Source organism: Heliangelus exortis, chromosome 2 (assembly GCF_036169615.1).
Source record: "Heliangelus exortis chromosome 2, bHelExo1.hap1, whole genome shotgun sequence".
Lineage (NCBI taxonomy): Eukaryota > Metazoa > Chordata > Aves > Apodiformes > Trochilidae > Heliangelus > Heliangelus exortis.
In genome coordinates this window covers 112357857-112372386 of record NC_092423.1, presented here as the reverse complement: position 1 = coordinate 112372386, position 14530 = coordinate 112357857, and the positions used below count along the sequence as shown (strand labels likewise).

The 14530-nt window shown below is 39.0% G+C and overlaps 1 protein-coding gene across 3 annotated transcripts; it reads left to right on the top strand.

The window, feature by feature from the left end:
* Positions 1 to 322: 322 nt before the first annotated feature.
* LOC139793210 (DGAT1/2-independent enzyme synthesizing storage lipids-like) lies at positions 323 to 11640 on the top strand. Of its 3 annotated transcripts, XM_071737568.1 has the most exons (7): positions 323 to 686; positions 788 to 1118; positions 2618 to 2782; positions 5265 to 5458; positions 8005 to 8065; positions 8436 to 8575; positions 10249 to 11640. In XM_071737568.1, exons 2-7 carry the CDS (start codon positions 791 to 793, stop codon positions 10351 to 10353), a joined length of 993 nt encoding a protein of 330 aa, XP_071593669.1. In that variant the 5' UTR covers positions 323 to 686; positions 788 to 790; the 3' UTR covers positions 10354 to 11640. The 3 variants fall into 3 exon arrangements, with proteins under 3 accessions (XP_071593669.1, XP_071593670.1, XP_071593668.1); XM_071737567.1 differs by lacking the exon at positions 323 to 686 and having other exon boundaries at positions 753 to 1118; XM_071737569.1 differs by lacking the exons at positions 323 to 686; positions 8005 to 8065 and having other exon boundaries at positions 752 to 1118.
* Positions 11641 to 14530: the final 2890 nt, after the last annotated feature.

Sequence of the window (14530 nt, the reverse complement as noted above, 5' to 3'; positions counted from 1 at the left end):
CAGCCAGAGATCTTGGAATGCTCCTGCATTCCAGAGAAACCACTACCTGCTGTCAGGCAGGCCAGGTCAGCTGTAGGAACAGACCAGGTAGGGAGCTGCGTGTGGCAAATGTATCACTAGGGCCATGAAGTCTTTGCCAGGGCTAGAAAAATCAGAAAAAAGGGTGTTTGCACAATTGTGTGGATAAAGGGCAAAGAGCTGCTTTTCCCAGTGGTACCAGCAGTAGAAAACACTGACATCTCCAGGCCTCAGGAAGGAGCCACAGCTGCCCAGGTTTTGCTTGAAGCTGCTCCCTCTGTGGTTTGTTCCCCTTGCTGCCAGCCACTGCCAAACTGGGAGAGATCAGAAGCCCAGGCTGGGCTCCCTGCAGAAGACTGGGAGAGCCCAGCCCCCTGGTAGCAGTCTTCTTGGATAATGCTGCTGAAAATACTTGCTACTTACCCTTTTCTGAGCTTCCAAAAAGTAAGCCATCCTTACAGAGACAAATCATCTGATCATCCATGTTGCATGTGTCCTGAGGCTTCCTTGGACTCCAGCCCTTGTCCTTTCAGCCCCTGTTATCTGGATGTATAAAAAAGGCACATAAATACATGGGAAAATGTCACTGCTCTTCCCAGGCAGCACTGGGTGGCACGTGCCAGCAGCTGTTATGACAGAGAGAGACAAAATATTTGGTTGTGCATCAGGTATATCTACAGAAAAGTTTTTTCCTATGTTGAGAAGCTTCAATGATTTGACAAATTAGAGCTGTTTTCTTTTTTCTTTTTTTTGTTCCTCCTCCATGCAGAATATGATAGGTAGAAAAGAATACTGTGCTTCAGGACAGATACCGATGACCAACCTGAGCTGCCTTGCCTACATACTGGAAGAATGGACTGTTCTGGAGTACCTGAGGAAATACTTCCTTCATGTGATCATTATCTCACTGACAATTTGTGCAATATTAGTTTTTTTTATAGTTCCTTTAACAATCCTCTTTTTCATTTACCTCAGTAATATTTTGCTTCTAATATATCAGAGGAACAGTGAGGTAAAAGCAGATCCCTTGAGTGACGTTTGGGATAGTGCAAGGAAAACTATAGCAAGCTTTTGGGATATATATGCAAGAGTATGGCATGGTAAGTATGACATGATTTGCCTGGGGGGTTGAATTACAGTAACTATTAAGTGCACATAAGTTTTATTTTTTTTTAATTTCTTCCAAATTGATGTACAAAATTTACATTTGTTATACTTTATATGGCATCTAACCCAAGATTTTTTGCCTAAAAGACCAATTGCAATATAAAATAAGCAGAATAAGGGGCAGAAATTGGTTTATATAAGGTAAATTTCTCCTAGGTGGCTAGGCAGGTACACTTTTCAGAGTGAAATGCAGTGTTGTTTGTTTTAGTGATGTAACTGTGAGATACGTGTCTGATTTATTTTTTATTTTAGTAGCTGCTTAAAACTCACTTAATAAATGACCAAAACACAACTAGCCAGAAATATTATTAGTGTAGTATTGGTGGGCAAAAGCTACTTTCTGTTATAATTGAAAACAATTTTAAGAGCTGCATGGACAAAGAAATAATTAGATAATACGTTTAAGTTTGTGCTGTAGCAGAATTTAAAGGTAACCTGATTTTTCATTTTCATTACACTCAGCCTTCAGATACTTTCAGCACACTCTATTCCTTAAGAAAATCCTCAGCTGTGTTCTAGGCTCTTGCTCTTCCCTCATATATAGTTAAAGGCTATCAGCAAGACTTTGCTGCCAAAGGATGAAGACTAACAGGTTATCTATGTTTTCGTCTTAACATTTTTTTCCCTTAATCTTTGAACATCCCACACTATGAAATATTCTGCACATCTGCCTAGGACTCTGCCTGCTCCATCCCCATCCTCTCTGACAGGTCACGATAGGAGCTGTCTCAGAGATGGAAATGAAGGCAGACAAGGTGGAACAGAGATTTTTGTTGTTAGAAGCTGTGACTTTTCTGAGCCTTTGTGTACATTAATCTTCTAGTCTGGCTCCACCTAAAATCTAAATCAAACTTAGAAAGAGCCAGGACAGGGATTTAAAGAAGTCCATGTCTGTCAGGAAATGCCCTTCCACTGTGAAGTGAATACATTTAGCTCTTGTGGAAAGAACCTCTTTTTGGGATTTTTATAAATTCTGGTTTGGATTTAAACATCTCAACCATCTCATTCTGTCTGACAAAGAATAGAGATTCATACTGCCATTAATTCAGGAAAGACTGCTTCTTTGCTCATTTGCCTCTCATTCTGCCAATGGGTTCACACTAGTATAGTATTTTTTAAAAACTTTTTTCTAAATTTACTTTGGCCTTGGAAAAGATCCTAATGGAAAATAATTCATTTAGTCCTCTCACAGGGGAAAATGTCAGATTTAGGTCTGATCTTATAGTTAAACTGACCAACAAGTAAGTCCACTGATAGCTTGTGGTCTTTGAGGAGTTTGCTATTGACCAAAAGTTCAATCCAGAACTTAAATCTTTTAAAAGCTTTCACGAAGGCTTTCACAACTGTCCAAAAGTCATTTAACAAAGGGCCGTAAAGTATTTTCTTTAAACAAGTGTTCTACAGCTATTATTGTCATTTCCATCCCAAACAGGTTATGAGCTGCATGGTGTGAAAAACCTACCAGACGGACCAGCCATTCTTGTGTATTACCATGGAGCTATTCCTATAGACTACCTTTACTTTTTGTCTAGGCTGTTTCTCTGGAAGAAAAGACTTTGTCTGTCAGTAGCTGATCATTTTGTCTTTCGTTTGCCAGGTAAGAACATATCCTCTTGTATTAAAATATCCTGGTTACACTCAACCTATGACTGGTTTTGGTGAAATTTACAGTCATTACACTTTCAAGACATCTTTTAAGCTCAAAGACTTTTAAAGTAAAAGCTGGTAGATGCAGAAGGGCAAACAGCATAGAATACCCTGTCTTTTAGGTGAAGGGTCAAAAATATTGGTAGGCTCTCCAAAGACAACAATTAGACATTATATAATCCCTTTAAGATGAAATATCATGCCTCAGTAGAAAGTGCAAAGTAGGATTATATTAATCACCCAGTCCTGGATGGTCATCAGTTGTCTTATAAGTGCAGAAGAGCTCAGTAAATGGTAGGATATCAATTACTTACTTATTCTCTACACTGGGTAGCCATTACAGTATGGGATATGACATAAAATCTACCTTCTGATCAAAGGAGATATTATCTACAGGCACCTTTCACTACTTACATAAAAAATTCTAAGAGGAAAGGAAGTTATGTGCAAGTAGAAGGACATTGTTCAGAAAAGGAAGTTGTGTCCATACACTGGAAATGAAGAGCATAAGCTCAAGCAAGTTAGATTCATGAACATATTAATGCACTCCTGGAAAGAGGATGAGGAAGAATTTGCTAAAGCCATACTAAGTAAAAATTTTTTAGTACTAAACCCCTAAATAGATGATTAATGATTATCAAGAGCTTATTGGCTTTTAAGAGGACCCCTAAAGGAAGATAGAGGTTAGCAGAATTTTGTGAAGTAGACTTCTTTTTTTAAGGGTTTAATGAGAAGGGACTGTTTCAAATTGAAGCCTTCGTGGCACAGATTTTTATTACAAATATATAGTAAACTACTGTAAGGATCAAGCAACTCTCTCAGCTGTGCAATTTCCAGACTACTGATGTGTACATAACATATTGCTTGAATTATGTTCATGCTAGAGGAACAGAAGGTGGCAAATATGGTGTCAACCTATAAACAGGCTACCAAAAAGGCATCTGGTAAAAAAGACCACAAGTAATGGAGATTTTGTCTCCCTGTTTTCTGCATTAGTAGAAAATGTGGCTAAAGTAGTTGAAACTTCTCCCTGACCTTCTCTTGCCCTACCTTACTAACTTGGTTTTTGCAGAGAAATGTTGCACTTCACAGACTGGTTCTTCAAAGCATATACTGATCCTCAGTCTGTTGGATTAGCTACAGTTAGAGGAGAAGTCTTTTTTTTTTTTTTTTCCTTTTGTGGTTGAGTGATTGGCTAAAAGGTAAATAAAGGGTAGAAATAAATATCTCATTTTCACAAAGCCACAGAATTCACCAGGTATACCAATGAAGATCAGTGCTGACACCTATATTAATCAAAATAATCATCATCTAGATCAGGAGTGAGGTGAAAAAGCTTTATGCTGGGCTTTTTTTTTTTTTTTTTCCTTTTTGAAGGCAGTGAAAGTCCACACACAGAATTATCTACTGATCCTAAATCACAAAGGGACTAAATAAAGCCAACATGTGTCTTTAACAGAAAAATCTACCAAACATGATGCCTTGAATAGAATTAAATACAATTCAATTAGAGGATACAGCACTGTGTATACCACTGGCTTCCAAAGTTTCTGTTGCAAACCTTTGTCAAGGTTGCAGTCCCAGACACCAGTTCTTGTTGTTTACCATTACTAATATAAACAATTTATTTTCAAACCATGGTGTTGGAACAGTGAATTGAAAATCGGGGAAGCTCTTATTTGCTGAAGCTGAAGCTGTGTGAGTTCCCAAGTGATATATTTAAAATGTGAAGATAATATAAGAAAGTATAGACTGCATCCATGCTTTTAAGTCTTTCTTTTGGAGAAATCCCAGGTATGGAAACAAAGGAAGAAGAATCACTGAGCTGTTGATGCAGTGCTGAAATTGCCCTGCTAACTTCTGTCATTCACACATCTTAAGAGCTGTACAGCAGTCCAATTTGATCCATGTAGTTTGCAATTTAACCACAAAATAGCTCTTAAGTGTAACAACTCAATACCTCAAATTTTAGAATGTTAAACATCAGAACACTAAAAGTAGTTGCTTATCAGGTATTTATTTTTGCAGTAGTTTTTATTGTATTGGAAATATATATTCTCTATATAAAAATTCTTAAAAAGAAGGAGGGAGGACTAGATGTTTATTTTCAGATTTCTAGTTATGATGCACAAATTTTGGTTGCATGGCTGGTGTTTGGATAATTATATAAAACAGCATGTGGAGGCTTTGGTTTTCTAAGATGCTTTGGATAAGCTATCTTCATAACATTTGGGGAAAAAAAAAAAAAAGTCACATATTTGTCATTTTGCCAGTATTTGCTCTGTAGGTGTTTTGCTTCCTTCGTACAAACATGCCTTAGTCTAAATATATAGCTATTAGCTTTTAATCTATCAGCAATCTTATTCCTACATGCAAGCAGTATTTGTGATACACTGTTATAATAATATGTATTTGCTACTTATTTATTGCAGGACTTAAATTATTACTGGGGGTGACGGGTGTTATACCAGGTACAAGGGAGGAGTGTCTAGGTGCACTGAAGAATGGATACTTGGTGTCCATCTCACCAGGTGGAGTTAGAGAAGCTCTGTTCAGTGATGAAAGTTATCAGCTAATCTGGGGAAATCGGAAAGGCTTTGCTCAGGTTGCTCTAGATGCAAAAGTGGTGAGTATGATTTGACACCAGTATCAGTTTATGCTTACTGCACATATGCTTTGTAATAAAACACAGCTTAGGAGTCTTTGTTTGAACATCTCCCAGACAGAAGAAAAGGCTTGGGGTTTCTTTTCCTTTTTCCATCACTTACAGTAGGGAGCAAGGATTTTCTGGAACTGTATAGATTTTTCTTGCCTGTTGCAAGGCATCTATCTCTGTAGTTCCATGCCTGCAGTTCCATCATGCAGGCATCCAATTTCTTGTCTTGACTGTATGTCAGGAATCTTCACTGTTGTCCTTCTCCACATTGCCCTAAGGTTTTGTTCTTTTTTTCAACCAACTAGACTTCTATCTTTATCTTACTTCTACATACCCAGTCATTTTCTTAGGGCTCTTGAATGTATTATCCTTATCTTTCTTCTCATTTATTTTGGGAGGATCCAGGATTTTGTTCTTATCCTTTTTCTTCCTGTTTACCCAATGGATGAAGCAATTTTAATCTGGGAATTCCATTACCACATCCATGTCTTGTTATATTGCCTTTTAAAAGTCATGTTCTATGTGCTTCTGCTCCCTCTCCTGCTCTGTTTCTCAGAAGTGTGGGCTGGTAAATGTTAGTCACAATACTTCATAGATTGTGTGGGCCTGTACACCACACTACTAGGAAAGTACCTGAATGTGAATAGAATAAACCCAATCAAGTTCACATGGGCATTCTGAAATCCCTTATAGTCTTTTTTTCTTATGTGATAATTTAACAATATACTCAAAGAATCAGAAAGAGGTGTCAGTTTAACAACTTCAGTGATTTCTGATCATTTTGCTTCCATATCTGTCTTTAAAGCTACTTCAGACTTTTGAACAGTCTTTTGCTAGATGTTTTCACTTCAGTTGGAGCCTTATAGTATAGGTCTGAAATGTAATAAGCTGCTTAGGTTTTTGGTTTTGTTTTGGTTTTGTTTTGGTTTTGTTTTGGTTTTGTTTTGGTTTTGTTTTGGTTTTGTTTTGGTTTTGTTTTGGTTTTGTTTGGTGTTCTTTTTTTAATAAAAATTAAGAACTCCAAGTTCCCCTAATGCAGAATGCATGCCACCCTGGTCAAAACACATCACAGAAATCCTTACTAGCACCCTTCATCCTTCCAGACTTCCATGATGTAAAAGCACATGGAAATAGCTAAATAAATAAATAGTACCTAAATTTGCTAGCACCTTGTGTCATCAGGGTTTATGGGCCTTTTTATTTAATTAACTGGTTATTCATTGAGGATAAAGTTCTTGCAATGTGAAAGCTTCTTGTCATTTGTATAACATTTGGTAAAACAGATGCTAGGTAGGATTATCTGGAGGGCAGAGAGAATGTTTTCTTCTTTGACACTTACTAGCCTCATCCAGTGCTACTGGATCTTGTACCATTTATTATTGCACTCATTCAGTTTTGTGGCTTTTTTAAATAATCAGGAAGTCTGATTGGATCCCAGTATCATGGGCATCACAGTAATTAGCTTGTCCACTCCACTGAATTTTTGGTGGAGTAACTGGATTCCAATTAATTCCAATTAATCCAGCAACTCTGGGCAAATAATTCCAGCAACGTGCTCAAGATATGGTTTAAAAAAACAAAAAGGTACAGTAGACTGTCAAAAGAGTCATTGTGTGTATGGATGAAGTCACTTAGTTTGTTTACAAATGGTGAAATCTTAGGCTGTAGGACATGACTGTTTCAAGTTCAGGTGTCTCAGCTGCCTTTCTTTTTAGTCACAATAGTGAAGTGAACCTGTTCTGTCACTGCCTAAGGATCTGCCCTCCAGAAGATGTGTAGTCCAGGTCAATGAGGACATAAAATTGCCTTTTTTGTCCGAGGGATGCAGGATTTATTTCCATTGGGGTGTTATCCAAACATGGGTGGTTCAGTAAGACCTTTCTTTGAGAAGCAGATGAGATGAACCAAAGATGAATGTCTGGTTGCTTTCTGCAAGACTTCAAAGTCTGAATACTTCTCTATTCACTACACATGATGTAAGCTTTAGACAGAGAATCTGCAAAATGTCATTTTATGTTTCAGTCAGGGGTACTGCAATAAATATATAACATGAAAGTTACTTTTTTTAGAATCTAGGTTGATTTTGTTAATGTACAGTCTGAATGAAGGGTTTAAGCCTCTAATGCAATATTATTTTCCTTATAGATGGTAACTGTAAAACAGCAATGTATGTAGGAGTTGAGAAATAAAATTTAATTTTAATTCTTATATATATTTATTTATTCCTTTATGTTCTTCTCTATTCTATATTCTATTCTATTCTATTCTATATATTCTATATTCTATTCTATATATATTCTATATTCTTCCATAAATACTGTATTCCTCTTTATAGTACTTATTCTTCTAATATTTAATTTTTTTTTGTTACAAGATTAATTGTCTTCTTCTTTTCTGACTGACAGTTATCCTCTTTATGCAAGTCATCTTCTTAGCTACATTAAAAGGCACTAAAACATTAGTTCAAATCTGGTATAACATTTCCACCTTTTTGTGTCTTTTTTGTGATACTTTAGCCCATCATTCCAATGTATACTCAAAATGTCCGGGAAGGATATAGGATGTTTAAAGAAAGAAGTAAGAACTTTAAAATATATTTTAATTATTTGGACTATTTTCTCCACTTTTCTCTTGGTGTTCTCTTAGATTCTGCTTTTCAGACTTCTGCTGACTTACTTCTTATTTTCTAAACTGCTTGCTGTGGATCAGAGATATCTCAAATATAGGAACAGCTTGTATATTACTGGTTGGTGCTGTGTGATTTGGTTCTTTAATGCATTCTTACTTCATTTATCTCTTGAGTCTGCTGAGCTTTGTTTCAGTGGACAGACACCTAAATGCTGTGAGCAAAGCATGCATTTTAAGAAGTCTTCCATAGGAATCAGATTTCAAGTTTGAATTGTGTTTTCTGTGACCATTATCTCACTTTTCCCTCCCTTAATTCCAGGATTTTTTAGGCAGTTATATGAAAGTACTCGATTGCCATTTACTCCTCCTTACGGAGGCCTTCCGGTTAAATTTCGCACATACATTGGGGAGCCAATTCCTTATGATCCAAATATAACTACAGAGGAATTAGTTGAAAAGGTGAGTTGGCTCTCCCTGCAATACTGAACTGCACACTTTGCCCTTTATTAAATATGCATGTGAAACTAGGTTGTTTTTTTTTATAGCTGAATAAAGAAAAATACAGTTTTACTAGCTTGTTAAAGCAAAAGGGCAGTTGAGCTCCAGATTATTTAGTGTGTGGATACCTATAAGTAAAGATTGGCATCATAGTAGTTGATTGGGATGCCCCCATCCTTTCAGAATGTTTGAGTTCTGTCTTCTTGGGATGCTAACATTGCTTCTTCCTTGCTTTGATAACTTTGATAGCTGAAATGATGTTAATTATGTTTTCAGTTCAATTTTCAGTAACTAGGAAAATAAATTTCACTGTCAGGATCTCTTCTGAATAACATAGGGGTCTAGAAACAAGGTTCCAAAAGAGCTTCAGCCAGTGGTGCCTGAGATCATAAAATCATTTATAAATCCAGGGTTTAGGCATTTTTCAAAACAATAATCTGTGCAGAAAATGCAATTTAAAAAAAAAAAGATCTAAAAGGTGGAATTAGAGTTTTATGCAAAAAATCTAGTATGGCCTAGGAATACACAGATCAAAACTCTTGCTAGGAATCTGATGCAAAAAACACCTTGCTGCCCTCATAGATTTTTTTTAAGGCCTGTTCTAGGCTTCACAGCAGTGAAACCAGAAAGACAAGTTTGGTCTGTTACAACGGAACTGCCCCAGCAAGCTGTGGAGTTGGTTTTAGTAGGTTTAGGAGGCTGGAAATAATATCAGTGCTAAGACTGCCCTTGCAGTTATCCATATTTTTGTCTTTTGGGTGAACAGTATTTTTTCTACCAGCAAAACTGAACCAGAAATTTCCCATGGCATTTATTTGCTTTAGTAAGTCAAGGCATTGATTACCCACTTCAGCAGGTCAGTAGGAGTATGGTTGTATCTTCTGTGGGTCATATTAGTTAAACAAAAAAACTTAAATGGGCTTGAAAATGAGTAGTGGCCTGGCTGACCTCAATTTTATCCTGCCCTGGAAAATGATATTCAAATATCCAGTGATATTCAAACATCACTCTGGGGTAGATCACTGGAGTACGTAGCTTCCATTATTTTAAGTTTAAATACATGAGGAAAAACTAAGGGAGAGAAATACAGATCATTTTATGCATTCTCTTTACAAACCTGCATTTAAGTCTCATGGACAGTAAAAAGGAAAAGAAATTAGATATGAAGTCTCTTACTGTGTGTATGCTGTACATGATACATGATTCCCAAGAATTCATCTTGGGAAGGACAGATGGAGGTCCCTATGTGCTCCAAAATCCTGGTACCAGCAAGATCAGCTCTGAGATCAGATGAGGTTAATCAGGCCTTATCCAGCACTTTTGATGAAAACCTTCAGGGATGGAGACTGCACAAGCTCAATATTTGTATGTGTTATACTTTGACTTAGTAATGCCTGGCCTTGATAAACCTCAATACTTCCAGCCTATCCAAACTGTAATCAATGTTTTTATTCCATTTCTTTCCATGGAAAGTTTTATTAGGGCAACTAGGTAATTTGATAACTTTTTTCTTAAAGTAGATCTAAAGTGTGAATTTCCCAATACCTCTTAAACTTCTAAGAAGCAGCCAGTGACTGTACTGTCCTTCCTTGCATAAGCAGGTCTGTAAAGACAACTTTCTCTTCTCTTTTCAGACAAAGACTGCTGTCCAGGCTCTCATAAGCAAGCACCAAAGAATCCCAGGCAGCATATGGAAGGCTTTACTGGAGCGATTTGATAAACGCTGTAAAAGTGATTAGAATGCTTATGTTTATTTCATTGTTTTTACAGCCTGCAGTAAAAAAACAATGTCCTATGGCAATGATGACTAGTAATTGGCATTCAACCAGTTTAATTCAGCAACTGGTGTTCAACAAGTTTCTACAGATTTGACAGAAGAAAACAATTAACCTCTTGAATTGAGCAATGCAACAGCTAAACTTCCCCCCCAGGAAATCACGTAGCCAGGATTTGCCTGGTTCCTAAAACAAGTATGCACATACATCTGAGAGCCTCAGAAGTTTTATTGAGGTGGGTGGTTTTATGTTTTGAGCTGCTCACAGTCCACAGTGTTGGAGCAGAACCTCAGAGCTGGTGTTGTCCCACCAGAGTCCACCTCTCAGTGGGGACCTACCCTGTCGGACCCCACGCAAGACAGTGTCAGAAGAAAAACTGTCTTGCTTTAGCTGATGATCTACTTAGATCAGGCCATTTTTCTGGGAGACTATACAAAGAGAAATAATCTCATTCAACCAGCCACCAGACTCCTGCAAACACATCAGCTTAGTAGCTTGGCACCCTAGAAACTAGCAATGCTACACCCAAGACTTTGCCCCACAGAAAGAGACACTCAAGGAGAGAAAAAAAGCTTTAATTAAGTGTAGCACTATGCAAATACATGTAGAAAGTGGTTTCCAGTCTGAGCCAGTGCATTCATGGACTATTGCACCATAGAGTACTGGTTTAGGGGATGTGAGGCTGCCCCCAGCCTCAGAATCCCTGCATCCTAGTGTGTCTGCAGTAGAGATTTGCTGTACTCACCCTGATACCTGGATGAGCAGGGAGCAGCCTGGGGGGAAGATTCCTTAGGTAATGCAGCCCTGAGGCTTATTGCACCTGGTCCACTGCCCAAAAATACAGTACTGCAACACTGGTGTCCCCATACGGATCAAACCTTAATGCCTGTTTGGACAGGTGGACATAGGCAGTGTTGTCTTTCTAATAAAACTTGCAGAATACTGCAACTTGCTACAAAGCAGAATGTGTTTTTCCAAGCTGTGAGATGTTGTTAACTGGGGGGGGTGGGAGAACTTTGTGTAATCTATCCAATTTGCCATTAAATGCAACAAAGCTTTTTAACTTCAAACATCAAGAAAGGTAATTTTCGTGCTTTTTTCTTCCTCCTTGTACTTTTAATACCCATACCTTCTTTCCCTCAACATCTTCAGATTCTGTGAAGCATCCAAGGAACTATTTGCAACATTCACCCATTTTCACTACAAAGCTAAATACACTGTTTGGATTCAAATAAATCCATTTTCTTCCCATGCTGCTTCTCCACAAATATTTCTTGCACAGCTGGAGAAGGGAGCAGGATAGACAGGTGAGTTAAAGAACCTCAAGCAAAAAGACACCAGTCCTGTCCTGAAGAAAAAGTCTCAGATCTGTTCTAGGAGATAGGAATGTTTACTTAACACCTTAACTATAATTGTTGTACACTGGTAGAAAGCTTTTTCTCCCACTGGAGTCATAGAATCATAGAATTGGCTGGGTTGGAAGGGACCTCAGAGATCATCAAGACCCTTGATCCACTACCACTGCAGTTACCAGACCATGGCACTGAGTGCCACATCCAGTCTCTTTTTAAATATCTCCAGGGATGGAGAATCCACCACTTCCCTGGGCAGCCTATTCCAATGCCTGACCACCCTCTCAGTAAAGAAATTCAACATGCATAGGAGATGATAAACTAAGGCAAATCAAGATGCTGATATGCCTGGACATGAACAGAGATTTAAATCATGCAGTCTTACATAGTGCACTCCAGCAATTTAAGCTAAAATTTAAAGCCTGAGCTTAATCCTCAAGTAGAGGATTCTATTAGAAGAAGCAAGAGGAATGGAGGGTAACTGGAGTCTGAAAGCATTCATTGTATTGCAGAAACTATGCAGAAGGCCCAGACATCACCCTTGTCTGAATACCCTCTTTTCCAGGTACCTTAGCATAATCAATTAACACACTTTAGTCATCTGAATCTGCACAGCCTTTGAAACTCTGTGCTCCCTGGATGCCTGATGCTTGGGGCTGTGCTGCAGCTCTGAACAGGGTACCAGCCTTGGACAGGGAAAATTTAATCAGAGTATTCATAAACTTTCAAAGCAGGGATTTGAGCCTCAATCTCCTGTATCTCAGGCAGCTGTTACCAGTTTGCTAACAAAGTTCAAGTTTTTCCTGAGCTATTTTACAGACCATACAGCATACCTGTATATCTGTGGCACAACTGAAGAGAGAGGGTGAAAACTAATTTCTATTAGTTGTCTTCTGTCACAGTTGTCTTAGGAGTATTTTCTGGGGTCTCAAGGTGACAGACAAAACTATTATTGAGATGTGAGTGGTTCTGAATGATGTGTATTACACTGATTTTTCTAATACAAAAAAAAAAAATCAATTTTTTTTCCAGAATTATTATAACACTGCTCTATTAAAAAGGAGTTGCTGTAGTGTTTAGAGGTCCCATCTAAATTTTTACTCTTTCTAGAGCTGTATTATAGAAAGTATTACAGAAATTAGCATTTCTTTCCATACAAATAGCATTGTAATTACAGATCAGATCACTCCCTAACTACACATATTTTTTAGCCTCTCTGTCATATGACGAAAAAGAAATGAAAAGCACAAAATGCAAATGACCTGGGCCTGCCTCAAAAGGTAAGCAGCATTTTTCCTCTATGCTCTTTGGGGTATAGTTTGCCTACTGAACAATACAGCCAGTCAGGAAAGTATGACTGGCAAACCTGGAAGCACCTGCAGCCAGCTGTGGCTAAACTGTTCCCTCCTGAAAGTTACTGTGGAATCATAAAAGGATTTGGTTGGAAAAGCCCTTTAAGACCAAGTCCAACCACTAGCACTGCCAAGTGCACCACTAAACCATATCCCCAAAATCCACACCTAGATATCAGTATCTCTAGGGATGATGACACTTGCACTTCCCTGGGCACCCTGTTCCACTGCCTGACAACCCTTTCGGTGAAGCAGTTCCTTTTAGTATCCGGTCTAAACCTTCCCTGGCACAACTTGAGGTCATTTCCTCTTCTCCTGTTGCTTATTACTGGGGAGAAGAGACCAATCCCCACCTCTCTAGGACCTCTTTGCATGTGGAGTGATAAGGTTTTCCTTTAGCCTCCTTTCTCCAGACTAAACCCCCAGTTCCATCAGATGTCTCTCATAGGATTTGTTCTCCAGCCCCTTCACCACCTTTCTTGCCCTTCTCTGAACTCTCTCCAGCACCTCAATATCCTTCATGTAGTGAGGGGCACAGCACTGAACACAGCACTCGAGGTGCCCCCTCGCCAGCGCTGAGCACGGAGGGATCATTTCCCCTTTTCCTGCTGGCCACACTGTTCCTGGTAGAAGCCAGGATGCTGTTGGCCTTTTTGGCCACCTGGGCACACTGCTGGCTCAGCCGTGATGCCGCAGCTCAGGGCAGCACAACTCCATCACCCGCTGTCCCTGCCACGTTCACTTCTTCCTCAGATCCCTTTTTAAGATTTTTTTTTTCTTCTTTTACATCTCTCCAGATTCCACACAGCAGGCACACACCCTGGACCCACACCCCCAACCACAGCCCTGCAGGGCAGTGCAAGGGCTGCGCTTCTTCCTTCCCTTTTTCCCTTCCTTTCCTTTTCCCTTCCCTTTTTCCTTTCCTTTCCTTTCCTTTCCTTTCCTTTCCTTTCCTTTCCTTTCCTTTCCTTTCCTTTCCTTTCCTTCCTACCCTAACCCTTTCCTTTCCTTCCTACCCTAACCCTTTCCTTTCCTCTCCTTTCCCTTTTCCTTTCCTTTCCTTTCCTTTCCTTTCCTTTCCTTTCCTTTCCTCTCCTCTCCTCTCCTCTCCTCTCCTCTCCTCTCCTCTCCTCTCCTCTCCTCTCCTCTCCTCTCCTCTCCTCTCCTCTCCTCTCCTCTCCTCTCCTCTCCTCTCCTCTCCTCTCCTCTCCTCTCCTCTCCTCTCCTCTCCTCTCCTCTCCTCTCCTCTCCTCTCCCTTTTCCTTTTCCTTTTCCTTTTCCTTTTCCTTTCCTTTCCTTTTCATTTCATTTCATTTCATTTCCTCTCTTTTTCCTTTCCTCTACCCTCTTCCCTTCCTTGCCCTTCTTCCCTTTTTCCTCTTCTTCTTTTCCCTTTTTTTCCCCCCTTTTTCCCTTTCTTTTTCCCCTCCCGCCGGC